The sequence below is a fragment of the Oryctolagus cuniculus genome, chromosome X (assembly GCF_964237555.1).
Source record: "Oryctolagus cuniculus chromosome X, mOryCun1.1, whole genome shotgun sequence".
In the NCBI taxonomy this organism is placed as follows: Eukaryota; Metazoa; Chordata; class Mammalia; order Lagomorpha; family Leporidae; genus Oryctolagus; species Oryctolagus cuniculus.
Genome location: NC_091453.1, coordinates 5935064 through 5949194, shown reverse-complemented (window position 1 = coordinate 5949194; position 14131 = coordinate 5935064). Strand labels below are relative to the sequence as shown.

General features: G+C 42.0%; 1 protein-coding gene across 18 annotated transcripts in view; it reads left to right on the top strand.

Moving 5' to 3' along the window:
- BCLAF3 (BCLAF1 and THRAP3 family member 3) overlaps positions 1–14000 on the top strand; it is a 92201-nt gene extending 78201 nt beyond the window's left edge. For 12 of the 18 annotated variants that reach the window (XM_008272428.4, XM_008272426.4, XM_008272427.4 and 9 more), the window contains one exon: positions 12959–14000. In XM_008272428.4, the coding sequence (XP_008270650.1) occupies positions 12959–13052 (94 nt within the window). In that variant the 3' untranslated portion in view covers positions 13053–14000. Of the gene's footprint in view, positions 1–12204; positions 12233–12958 lie in introns of all 18 variants that reach the window. The other 6 variants (XM_070067178.1, XM_070067176.1, XM_017349959.3 and 3 more) reach the window with 1 other exon arrangement.
- The last annotated feature ends 131 nt before the right edge of the window (positions 14001–14131 follow it).

Sequence of the window (14131 nt, the reverse complement as noted above, 5' to 3'; positions counted from 1 at the left end):
TTTTTATTGTGATGAAGTATGTGTAACATAAAATTTGCCATTTTAACCATTTAAAAATGTATAGTTCAGTGGATTTAATTCCATTCACAAAACTGTAGTAGTTTTCACCACTATACATTAAATCTTTTTTAAAACTGATCTTTTTAATTGACAAGTAAAAATTATATATATTTGTGGTTTCAACATGATGTTTTGACATATGTATACATTAGAGGATGGCTAAATCAAGCTATTTAGCATGCATTACCTCACATGCTTCTCATTTTGTGTGTGTGTGGTAAGAATACTTAAACTCTCTTAGCAGTTGTGTGCATTATTTCACAGCATGTTCAGCTGCCATTTGTGACATCCACATCCCATGTCGGAGTATTCAAGTCTCAATTACTCCTTTTCCAATCCAGCTCCCTGCTAATGTGCCTTGGAAGCAGCAGATGAAGGCTCTCTCACATGGGAGACCTGGACAGACTTCCTGGTTCTTGGCTGCAGCCTGGCCCAGCCCTGGCTGCCACATAAATCTTGGAAGTAAACCATTGTATGAAAGATCTCATGTTCTCTCTCTCTCTCTCTCTCTCTCTCTGTCCGTCTGTCTCTCCCCCTCCCCGTCATAATGCCTTTCAAATAAATAAATTCTTAAATAATATGTTAGCAATTTTCAAATATGTGGTTATTAATCATAGTCACCATGATGTACAATAGATTTCTTGAACTACTTCCTGTCTAAATGGAATTTTGTATCCTTTGACCAACATCTCCCTAATCCTTACAAGCCTGTGGTAACCACCATTTTACACTGTGCTTCTGTCAGCTTTACTTTTTAGGATTCCACATACAGGTGATATCATGTGATATTTGTCTTTTTAGAAGGCTAGAATAAGCCTAGCTTATTTCACTTGACATAATGTTCTCCAAGTTCATCCATGTTATTATAAATGACAGGATTTCTTTCCTTTCTAAGTCTTGAACAGTATTCCATTGTATATTTTCTTTAGCCATCCATTTATTTTTTAAAAAAGATTTGTTAATGTATTTGAAAGTCAGAGTTTACAGAGAGAAGGAGAGAGAGGGAAAAAAAAATCTTCCATCTGCTGGTTCACTCCCCAAGTGGCCACAATGGCCCAGGCTGGGCCATGCCAAAGCCAGGAGCCTGAAGCTTCTTACAGGTCTCCCACGTATGTGGCAGGGGCCCAAGTTCTTGGGCCATCTTCTGCTATTTTCCCAGGTACATTAGCAGGGAGCTGGATTGCAAGTGGAGCAACCAGGACTCGAACTGGTGCCCATATGGGATGCCAGCATTGCAGGCAGCAGCTTTACCTACTATGCCGCAATGACGACCCCAGCCATTCATTTCCTGATGGACACTGAGGTTTATTCCATTATGCTAACTCTTCATGTTAACAAAAATCTCTTTGCGTGATAGTTTGCATTGCATACTCTTAGTTATGAGTTGATTTATTTAAATGAATCATATTAGTGTTTGAAAATGCAACATAAGAATAACTTAAGGGGCTGGCACTGTGGTATAGTGGGTAAAGCTGCTGCCTACAGTGCCAACATCCCATATGGGCACCAGTTTAAGTCGCAGATGCTTCTCTTCCAATCCAGCTCTCTGCTATGGCCTGGGAAAGCAATGGAAGATGGTCCAAGTCCATGGGCTCCTGTGCCCAGTGGGAGACCTAGAAAAAGCTCTTGGCTCCTGGTTTCAGATTGGCCCAGCTCTGGCTGTTGTGGCCATCTGGGGAGTGAACCAGCGGATGGAAGATGTCTCTCCCTCTCTCTCTGCCTCTGCCTCTCTGTAACTGCCTTTCAGATAAATAAATATTTTTAAAAATGACGTAAAATTGCCAGTGCCGCAGCTCACTAGGCTAATCCTCCGCCTTGCGGCACCGGCACACCGGGTTCTAGTCCCGGTCGGGGAGTCGGATTCTGTCCCAGTTGCCCCTCTTCCAGGCCAGCTCTGTGCTGTGGCCAGGGAGTGTAGTGGAGGATGGCCCAAGTGCTTGGGCCCTGCACCCCATGGGAGACCAGGAGAAGCACCTGGCTCCTGTCATTGGATCAGCGCGGTGCGCTGGCCACAGCGCTCCGGCTGTGGCGTCAATTGGAGGGTGAACCAACGGCGAAGGAAGACCTTTCTCTCTGTCTCTCTCTCTCTCACTGTCTACTCTGCCTGTCAAAAAAAAAAATGACGTAAAATGAAATTCTACACAATAATTCTTTGTTAGATGAGAAAAGTGGCATTATATCAGATGATACATGTTTGCGATTTCTGAACTCTTTTTTCATAATTTTAGGCTATTTTCTTCAGACATATATATGTATATATATATACACATATGTATGTGTGTATATATATATATATAGTGTTGCTATCAAATAGCCCAACTATGATTGTATATATAAATGTATATATAAATATTTCTTTAAATGCTCATGCTTGTGAAGCCTTTGCACTGAACTCACTTAGTTGTTTTAGTAAACTTAACATTTTTCAAAAGATGAATTAGTACAATGATATTGACAACTGATTGTTTTTTAGATTTTAGGGAGTTAAATATAAAATCTATGTAACCTCTCTCAGCCACTAGTTTTAACTGAGTACCTTAGAAGAAATTCTAATTTCACTGTGCATGGCACTCATGGTTTTAGAAAAGCCATCTCTCTTTTGAAAACATGAGTGAGTTGGAGTCATTTTCCCCTCATGTACACCTCCCTGCTGTCCAGGAATGTCAAGGTTTGGCCAGTTTCTTGGCAGTAGATCTCACCACTTGTTTGCAGTCATAGGAGGACAGCCCAGCTGTTCTCAGGGAAGTGAGGCGTTGATTTCCACTTCAGGAGAAAAGCTGAGGCAGTCCTTCTCTGAGTAAGCGAGGATTTGAGGTTCTGGTAATGGTATCTGTTTCTCTTCTGTTAGCTCTGTGTTAAATTGTGCATTTCAGCTTCATTTCTGTCCATTTTCCTTCTATCTTTTAGATGCTTTGAGGCCTCTGAGTACTTACCTGAGTGTCTGCATCAGCCTGCAGCTTCTCTATGCTCAGTGAACTTGCTCCATTTCATTATTCTTGTCTTTGCCCCATTTTGCACAATTTCTGCCTGGCCACCCCATTCTTACATAGCCCAGCAGCCCTATTTCGTAGCACACAGATATCAGACATCAGATCTTCATCAAAGGACATAGGAAGTGTGTCCTAAATTAACCTGCTGTGGGTCTCCAGGCTTTAGGCTGAGGCTGTGTCTATCATCTAAAATGCAGCCATTATGGTTAGAATACAGAGCAGGTCACAGCACCACCTTCCTGTTGCCTGTCACTGCCATCTGAATGCATTAGAAGTGATCTCTATGCACTGGGTTAAAAAAAAGGCAGTGTCTGCTACTCTCCCACTGCCTGGTACTTTCTTAGGCTACCCTTCTGGATGCTACTTCCTGTATCTGCACTATAGCTCCTTTAACCTGAGCTTTTCTAGCCTGGCTACTGTTTGTGCCTGCAAATGAACCATAGGCAAGCTTTTTACAAGTATAGATTTGTGTTTGAGGCCAGCGCTGCGGCTCACTAGGCTAATCCTCCGCCTTGCGGCACCGGCACACCGGGTTCTAGTCCCGGTCAGGGCGCCAGATTCTGTCCCGGTTGCCCCTCTTCCAGGCCAGCTCTCTGCTGTAGCCCGGGTGTGCAGTGGAGGATGGCCCAAGTGCTTGGGCCCTGCACCCCATGGGAGACCAGGATAAGCACCTGGCTCCTGCCATCAGATCAGCGCGGTACGCCAGCCGCAGTGTACTGGCCGTGGCGGCCATTGGAGGGTGAACCACGGCAAAAGGAAGACCTTTCTCTCTGTCTCTCTCACTGTCCACTCTGCCTGTCAAACACACACACACACACACACAAAAACAAACAAACAAACAAACAAGTATAGATTTGTGTTTGAACAAAGCCCAACCCTATGAGTATGGCATAAATCATATACCCTAGTGTTAGCACCTTCTTAACAGCCGGGCTCCACTCTCCTAACCTTAGGGAAAGGAATGAGGCATTGTAGCTTCTTTGTTTCTGCCAAGGTCTGAACTGCAGTACTTAAGGCTAACTTGGCTTTTAAGCTGTCCCTGTAGTATTGTGTTAATTGGAAACTCCATTCCGTATGTATAAGTCAATGGCTTGGACATATTTGTCCATTTTATCTCAGCCTTCGTACTCTAAAGAGTGAAGGCCTTAAAATCTTTGGTTTCTTCCAACATTGCTTCTGCTTTCCCTTAATGAGGGATATTTTTGCTTAAATAGGGTTACTGCATATGAAGCACCATTTATATCACTTTTCATTCCAAGCTTCAGCATGAGGGGTAACTTTGAAGATCCTGCCTTGGAGAGATACCTCAGTCTGGGTAACATCTTCGCACTGCTTTGGCTTAAACCCTGCTAGGGCATTCATTCTTTTGGCAATTATTAGCCTACCACCTAGATTAATTAAGGATCATGATTAGTTAATGAATTTTGGTGCCCTGCACCCTTCTTGAAGCTGAAATTTTATATGAACCTACTGATTCCCATATGCCTTAAAGTCCACCGGGAAGATTAGATTGCTCATGTCTGGACTGCTTACTCCCCTGTCACATTGAAATCCCTGAGCTGATCATTCATGGCTTGGAGGTCTCGGGGTCTTCATCTGTGCCACCATCTGGAACTGCATTGGCTCCCCAGTTGCCTACAAAAGAGTGAGAGTCTTAAGCAGTAGTATCAGACTGTAGAACTGAAATTCTTCCTCATTCATCACATGCTTGAAGTAATCCAGTTTTGGCACCCCACATCCCTTTTATTGGGTTTCCTTTCTCTTAGATTCCGTGAGTTGGATGATGAGAGAGTGGGAAGTCTTTTACCCCTTGGGATAAGGCTCATCTTTTATTCACTAGCATTCTGAAGTAGCCCCTGTTAAATATCTTCTGCTCATCCCAGAAAGTTTTCAGAAAATCTTGAGTCTGATTATATGCCACAGTGGGACAAAACACCCAGTAAGAATTTGTGAAGCCATCTGAAAAACTGTCACAATTGCATATTTGGTCAGGAAGGCAGACTTCCTTAGCACCATAGATTCCCTAGCAGTTCTCAGGTGCCTGTAAGCTAGGTATATACAAGAGCTCTTCCTAGGGATAGGAAGGGAAGAAAGCCCAGGACAGAAAGAAAATGCAAGAAGGAAGTCAGGCTGGGACTTGGTGCTTTGGCAGTTGAAAGAAACCTTGACAGTTATGAAGCACAAAGGTAGAACAGGAACAAAAATCAGATGAGTCAACACAAATCTATAATCCACCTTCTGTCCAAAAGATGTGTTGCCTGAGGGCCTTATGGCCATCGAGCATTTGTGATCCGAAACCTTCAGTTTTACCTCCAGTCTCTGACTTCCCACTCTTATTTGGTGATTTCTCTTTCTTCATGCGTTCTTATAGGATCTTTAAAAAAATATATTTATTTATTTATTTGAAAGGCAGAGATAGAGAGAGAGGCAGAGGTAGAGAGAGAGAGAGAGGTCTTCCATCTGGTGGTTCACTCCCTAAATGGCCACAATAGCTGGAGCTGCACTGATCCAAAGCCAGGAGCCAGGAGCTTCTTCCGGATCTCCCACATGAGTGCAGGGGCCCATCCTCTACTGCTTTGCCAGGCCATAGCAGAGAGCTAGATCGGAAATGGAGCAACCAGGACTTGAATTGGCACCCATATGGGATGCTGGCACTGCAGGTGGCAGCTTTACCTGCTATACCACAGTGCCGGCCCCCATGCATTCTTTAAAAGTAAGCATTTCCTAATTTGATATTCATTATTCTCTTATTCCTCCCACTTGTGTTATTGTCCTCACTTCTTTCCAGGATTTCAGCCATCAGCTCTGTTGATATCTTTAGTGCTAACTACCCTCTATACCTGCAGATTTTCAGCTGTCTCCTAAACACCCTCATATGGATACCCTTAATGCACCTCAAGTTCAGCATGTTTAAAATCAAACTTGTACTGGAACGTGCTGCAGCATGGATGACCCTTAAGACGATATACTAAGTGACAGAGCCAGACACAAAAGACCACCATCATATGATTCCATTTACACAAAATGCACGGAATAAGCAAAACAATAGAAATGAAAAGTAGATTAGTGATCACCAGGAATAAGGGGTTGGAGGAAAATCAGGAGGGAGCTTGTGGGGTTATTGCTAATGAGATGGGTTTTCTTTTGAGGGTGAAAAAAATGTTCTAATGTGATTGATGTTAACACAACTCTGTGAATACACTAAGAAGTGACTGAATTGTATACTTTAAGTGAGTTAAGTATATGCTATATGGATTATAGCTCAGTAAGGCTATTAAAAATCATATCACATATGCTCTCTTCCCCAGATCATTTGTTTCCCTTCATGGTCCTCAGCTCTCACAGCTAGCCAAACGAAGCTAGAAACTTGTCATATGAATCCTTCCAGTTATCCTTTCAACTTCAACCATTCCAAGTCTTACATGTGTCACTCATTCAGTACTTCATTGAATTCATTTTAATGGCTGCATGTTATTCAGTTCTATGGCTCTCTTACTTATGTCAGTGCTCTTCGTATATTTTTTCTCACATACACTCCCCATATGGCCACAACAGCCAAGGTTGGGCCAGGCTGAAGCCAGGAGCCAGGAACTCCATCCTGGTCATCCACATGAGTGACAGGAGCCCAAGTACTTAAGCCATCTTCCACTGCCTTCCCAGGCACATAACAGGGAGCTGGATCAGAAGCAGAGTAACCAAGGTAACAACTGGCATTCTAATATGAGAGCCAAGTGTCACAAGTAGCATCTTCACCTGCTGCTCCTCAGCACCAGCCCCGCCTTCCTTCTTTTCATGTTTTCATGTGTAAATATGATTCGTTGCTAGTAGTATAATACAGTGTTCAAGTTTCTATTCTATTTTTTCTTTTTGAATATGTAAATGCAAAGAAACTTTATATGATTACATAGATGGTAATCAAAAGACTTCTGTTATAGCAATGCCATTCAATACTGTACCCTCTGAATTATAGACTCAAAAAATGACTTAATGGTCTGTCATCAAGAAGTATTTTGATACAGGCAGCTCATTTTTTCCCACCCTCAGTTTTATTAAACACTGGCAAAGAAATACAAACTATCTGACTTGCGGAAGTGTGCTATGTATTATTTGTTAGGGTTGGATCACTTTCTTGACAAATAGCTCCTTTGATACAAAATAGTAAGATTTAGGATGAAAAGGAGTGTCTTTCTTGTGTAAGGTAGGAGATGGGGAACCAGCCTTAACCAATTGTGCAGGCAGGACAGTTTCGGAAAGTGAACATTGTGAATTTGCAGACCTGAAAATTAATTCCCTAAAACTACCTGTACTCACATATTCCTTGAAAGTGTTCTTATGCTGCTAAGGTTATGTGTACCCAAATGATTGCTGACTTACTTAACCAAGCCTTTGTTGATAACTTCAAGATAGCTTAAGGTTTTCATTTATCACATTGATATTTTGGTACCTCATAACTGCCTCTTTTACTCATTTATACTCTGACCAGCAGTACGTGAAAGAGGTTGTTTGCCTCCACCACAGTCAATACTACACTACAGTTGTTATCAGTTGTCAATCTTACAGCAGAAAGTAGCTCTCATCTGTCTTTCTTTGATTATTAGTGGCATAAGCTTCTTTTTTCTGTGTCCAGTGGCCATTTGTATTTCTCCCTCAATTTCCTTATTTCCATACTCTGCCAGTGTTTCTGGTGGGATAGAGCACTTTTTCTTACTGATTTATAAGAGGTCTTAATCTTCTGAGAGTATTAACCTGCTGTGCATTTTCCTGGTGCTTGTTTTATGTTATCAACTGTTTATGCTGGCTTTTTTTTATAATGGAACTGTCAGATGTTCATGAATCTGTGAAGTTTATCCCATATGGCTTCTAGATTTCATATCATGCTTATGCTTCTAAAAATTCTTTGCTGTATTTCCCTTAAATGGTTTTATGATTAATTTTTTTTTTAAATTTTTTTGACAGGCAGAGTGGAAAGTGAGAGAGAGAGAGACAGAGAAAGGTCTTCCTTTGCCGTTGGTTCATCCTCCAATGGCCATCACGGCCAGCGCACTGCGGCCGGCGCACCGCGCTGATCCGATGGCAGGAGCCAGGTACTTATCCTGGTCTCCCATGCAGGTGCAGGGCCCAAGTACCTGGGCCATCCTCCACTGCACTCCCTGGGCACAGCAGAGAGCTGGCCTGAAAGAGGGGCAACCGGGACAGAATCCAACTCCCCAACCGGGACTAGAACCCGGTGTGCTGGTGCCGCTAGGCGGAGGATTAGCCTAGTGAGCCGCGGCGCCGGCCGGTTTTATGATTAATTTTTAACACAAATATTTAATCCATTTAGAATTGGTTTTTATATTATACTATGTGGTGAGGATCCAATTTTTTCCCAATGGATGGTCAGTTTCTCTAACATTGTTTATTAAAGAATTTGTCCTTTCCCTGCTGATTCAAAATGGCACCTTTATTATATTCTCCTTAAGTATTCCTGGTCTGGTTTTGGAAGCATTGGAGCTGCCCTGCTTCCCTCCTGTGATTTGCTTCTTCGGTCTCTTCACCACTAGCATAGTTCATTTTCCTGAAACACAGATTGTTTCCCACTGCTCTTTCACAGACACTTTTCGCCTGTTCTATTGCCTACCAAAAAAAGAGACCAAACTTGCTGGCTGGAAGTAGCCCTCAGCTACTTTTCCAGAGACATTTCTCTGTGGATCTTCTGCTTTTTGGAGCATAACAAATGTTTTCACCCATTTATACCATTGTTCCTGCTGTCTGATCCTCATTCTTTTAAAGTTTTTTTATTCATTTGAGAGACAGAGAGAAGGCTCTTATCTGTTGGTTCACTCTGCAAATGCCTGCAGCCCCGGCAGGGCTGCATTAAAGCCAGGAGCTGGAAATTCAATCCAGATCTCCTGCATCGGTGGCAGGGACCCAACTACTTGAGTCACCACCTGCTGCCTCTTAGGGTGCACATTAGCAGGAAGATAGAATCGAGAGCTGAACTAGGACTCAATCCCAGGCAGTCTGATACAAGATGTGGGCATTCCAAACAGTGTCTTAACTTCTAAGACAAATAACCATCTCATTCTGTTCTACTTTATTTGTAACATCCACTGTAAAGCCTTACCAAAGCCCCTCCTTTATATCTTGTTTCATTTGCTCTCTGAATATTACTGTTTACCTTCCTGTTTCCGCAAATAGATTATCAACTTCTTTAGGGTACAGGATGCCTTCTTAGTCATGTAGTCTTTAGAAAATACTTATTGGATGGAATTGAATATAATCTGTTTCTCTCTCTCCCTCTCTCTCTCTCTCTCTCTCTCTCCCTCTCTCCCCCTCTCCCCCTCTCCCCCTCTCCCCCTCTCCCTCTCTCCCTCTCTCCTCGTACACACACACATCCATCAGTGCATATAATCCAAAAGCTTAATGAACAAAAATCATGGTGGTAGGCATCCCCAGGTTGACGGTTCACAAGGAGGACTCAGCATAGTCACGATCATTAAAAGGTGAAAACACATGGGGCAAAGCCCCGAGAAAACTAGGTAGACATTTTTTTAAGTGTATTTTCCCAATGCAGTCACATAGAATGTGCTTCATTCCTCCAGTATGGAGTTGTGACAACACATGAGAAATGTTGCCAGCCTGGGAAGCTTACTAGAGACTCAGTGTCCAGAGCTTTCACTGGGAGCTGGTCATGTAGTCACTCCCTGCCAAGCACATATCCAAATTCTAGACTTCCAGAAGGAAATCAGGTATTCAGCATAAACCATGTTACTTACACAGCAGTTTAAGCACTCGTCACTTAATGGTGAGAACCCTCCTGAAGTGTAAGTTCCCAGATAGCAGCCTAGGGCCAACCTTGTAAGCAGGATCCTCAAGTACAGCAGTCAGACATGCTGTGTTAACCCTCTCCTGCACAACCATATACTCTTGGTTTCAGAGGTGATAGGAGAAGTGGAGCAGAAGATAAATATGGTAGGAATGGTCAGGGGATGTATGCCAAGTGCTTTTTAGAAAAAAAAATTGTTTTATTTATTTGAAAGGAGGAGTTACAGAAAGAGAGGGAATGACAGAGCGATCTTCCATCCTCTGGTTCATTTCTTACATGGCTGCAGTGGCCGGGGCTAGGCCAGGAGGCTGTACCTCCATTTAGATATCCCACGTGGGTAGCCGGGGCCCAAGTATTTAGGCCATCTTCTGCTGCTTTCCCAGGTACATTAGCAGGGAGCTGGATCAGAAATGAGTCAGACAGGACTGGAACCAGCACTAATATGGAATGCCTGTGTGTCACAGGCAGCGGCTTAACCCGCAGTGCCACAGCACCAGCCCCTGTTAAGTATTTTTATTGAAACTTTCTTCACAGTGTTTGTAGTTTGTAAGCTGAGGCATAGAGAACAAGATGTAGAAAGAAAGGACTAAAGCCTAAGATCCATGTTTGCTAGTAGGCTATAGGGTTGGGGGTACCCGAGGTGTGAAAATTAGGGCCTTGAAATCTGAGTATTTAGGATTTGATGTGGTAGCAATAAGACATCTTCCTAGACTGAGAAGCAAAGAGTGGTGCTTTGGAATGGTCACTTGATTATCATTGGGCAGGCAGGATTCTGGGGAAGACAGATGAGAGACAGGAAGACCAATGAGGGGACATTTGCAGTGACCCAGATGTGAAGTTATGAAAACCTAGACAATAGGAGTGCTCAGATATCTAATCTAGTTAACCATTCTGCTTCAAATAGGCTTTCAGATAGGAAGGGTGGGGCCATCAGTGTGAGAGAGGGTATGGAAGAGGCTATGTCAAAGGTAAATGTAACTCAAATAAGTGATCATTTTTGTAAGCATTTCAGTTGAAAACTTTTTAGGGTTATTTTAAGAAGTTTCTTTTAAAGTTGTTTGTCGCTCCCCCTCTTCGCGGAGGAACGACACTAGACCCTGCCTAGGCTTCATATCTGAGTCACGGCACCATTATGTCGCTCCCTGTCTTCGTGGAGGAACGACACAGGACCCTGCGCTGTTCTTTTGTCTGCTCGGCCCTCCCCGGGTTTGCTGCTGGTTCTTCCCGGGTTGGCTACCGACCCTTCCACCTCCGTGGAAGGGCGGTTCCCCCTGCCACTTTCCCCACTTCCACGGGGGAGCAGCACACCGCCGGCCGGCTCTCTCGGGGGCTGCTCAGGTGTTATTCGGATAGATGTTCCTGGTGCATGTTGTCTCTCTCCTCCTTTATAGTCCTCTTCCACCAATCCCAACTCTGCTACCCACACGCCGAGTATGCTGCTCTCCTCCAATCAGGAGCAGGATCAGCTCCCGCAGGTCACCACTCAAGTTGGCGAGAGGCAGCTGTGTAGAAGCTGTTTCCTCCTCTCCCAGCGCCATATTGTGGGAGAGCAGATGCATAGAATAAGTCTTAATTCCAGTAACAGTCTAGTCCGAGTTGCTCCCCACAGTTGTTAGTAAGTAACATATTTTATTTGAAGGTAGGTTTACGGTTTTTATATTGTATAATGAGTAAAGAAATAAGGTGCAATGAAATCTGCCTCTGTGTGGGGTCCTCACAAAGTTCATAGAGAATGCATATTACAAAAAATGTATGCATTTCAAAAATTCTTACACCAAAGTAAATCCCCTTTTTAAAAAAATATTTATTTATTTACTTGAAAGAGTTACACACAGAGAGAAGGAAAGTCAGAGAGAGTGAGAGAGAGAGGTCCTCCATCCGCTGGTTCACTCCCCAATTGGCAGCAACAGCCGGAGATGAGCCTATCTGAAGCCAGGAGCCAGGAGCTTCTTCCAGGTCTCCCACACAGGTGCAGGGGCCCAAGCACTTGGGCCATCTTCTACTGCTTTCCCAGGCCACAGCAGAGAGCTGGATTGGAAGAGGAGCAGCCGGGACTTGAACCAGAGTTCATATGGGGTGCCAGCACTGCAGGTGGTGGCTTTACCCGCTATGCCACAGTGCCATTCCCAGTAGACCCCTTTTAATTCCATTTCATGAACTCTTTGAAGTACCTTGTATTTAAAAAGTGATGTTGACAAAAATACACATGCATGTATTTTGACCACTTTATTAGCCAAAAATGAAAGAAAATAAGAATTTTCTATTAGCACTATTTTTGCTTGGAATTAAAGGTATCCATACAAATATAAATACTGAAAAATAAATCAACTTTTACATTTCTTTCAGTTTTAACAATGTAAGATCCTAGTAAAAGGTAAGCATATGTATATTAATAAATGTCTATTTTGTAATGTCCTTGAAAAACATGACATCCTACCATTTTTGCCCTTTTCTTAGTTGCATGCTCTTATGTCCAGTTTGTGGTTGATAATTTGCTATTTTGCATAGTATCACAATATAGAATCCACATTCCTTACCCTTTAATCATAGTCCTGTTGTTAATTCCTTTTCTTGGGTTTATTGAAGGGTTACACCTTTATGTTGTAGGTAACTCTCCAAAATCTACAAAACTTCCTCTACCCCTAATAACTCTCTCTGCAGTTATCAGTCTAATTGGAAGGTTCATATCACTTTAGAATTAGAGATACCATTGATGGAGAAGATGAAGTACTCACTTGAACTTGTGCGTGTGCTACACTGCATCAGGCTCTGTACTTGAGAGGCTAAGGTTTAAGTCTTGATTTTATGATGAGGATGCCCCTCTGAAACACCCAAATTGTCATGAATTTACTAATACCAGTGTTATTCAGTGCCACATGTTTTCTTTGTCCTACTGACTTATCATTTGGTTTCTGCTTTGATATGTCCGTTCTTACTGTGTGTTTTGGGGTTTCCACATACCTTTGTGGGGATCTGGAATTGCAAATAGTACTAAATAAATTAAACTATTTTGGAAGTTGCAGTGTGAACAAAACTGTAACTCGCTGTTATAATTGACCCCTCCTTTGAAGTCTGTGTTTCTCTTGTTTTCTCTCCATAGAGACATGCAGATGTTGCTACAGAAGTCTAGCCTGGAATTGTTACAAATGGAAACGATACTACAGGAGGAGTTAAAATTGGCAGTACAGCACTAATACTGTAACTTTCTGGAGAAAATAACTTTATTTTTGGTAGTGGAATGCTGCAACTTTTTTACAACCTAACGTTTGCTGTTAAATTACAGGAGTCAATTTAAAATTTTTATTAACTACAGTTTCTTTTGCAAAAAGCCTCAAAAAAAGTCACTCCAAGGGCAGTTTGTTGATGCATTTTTCTCTAAGCATGGTTTCACTGAGAACTTAACCAAGTTATATCCTGACATTTGTATGTTAAAAGTTTTACTTATGTAATAAAAACAAAAACAAAAGTATCTGAAATGTATAGCGCTGTACATGAAAGAACTATAAACAGTGGCCTTATAGTAGCAAATTTTATACTGGATTTTTCTTTTTCTGATGACAGTTTGACTTAAAACTTGAACTTTTCTTAAATTTCTGAATATCAAGGCCTATATAATTCATATAGTTCATATTATGATATAAGAAGGCTAGAGAAAAGGTGCTTCAAATTTTCCATCAGGTCATTGTGAGTGCACTGAGTTTTTAGTATTACGCTCATTCAGTTTTTTCCACAACTATTTACTCTTTTCCAATTTCAAATTGGTATTGTGGGAAACATACAAAGCTTTTGTAATCTGTATTCCCTCTTGTTTTTCCCTCAGGGCAAGCTTGTGCATATCATATTTTTAAAGGCTTTTTAAAAATCTGACAGACACAATCTCATATTGGAAAACTGTACTTTACTACTACAGCATTACACACGTTTGGCAAGCACTTCTGATAGTGCTTCCAGTTCAGCTGATATGTGTTGCATTCCTATGTGTAAGAGAAAATGGATGGGATTTTAAAGGAACTTTGTAGATCCCGGTACCTTATTTGTTCATTGTTCTCTGTTCTGCTTAATAGCATGTACACATTTCCAATTAATCTTTGTGAAATGTTTATTTGTAATAAAATAAAATATTCTTACTCTTTCTGCTTCAAGTTACTTGGCAGTTTGTGAAAACACTATTTTAATTTTGTGCCAGACTTATGGCCTTGGGTAAACTTTTAGATGTTTAAACACTATTCCAATGGAACGTTCTAAATAGAAATATGGAGGTCAGTGAGAACTT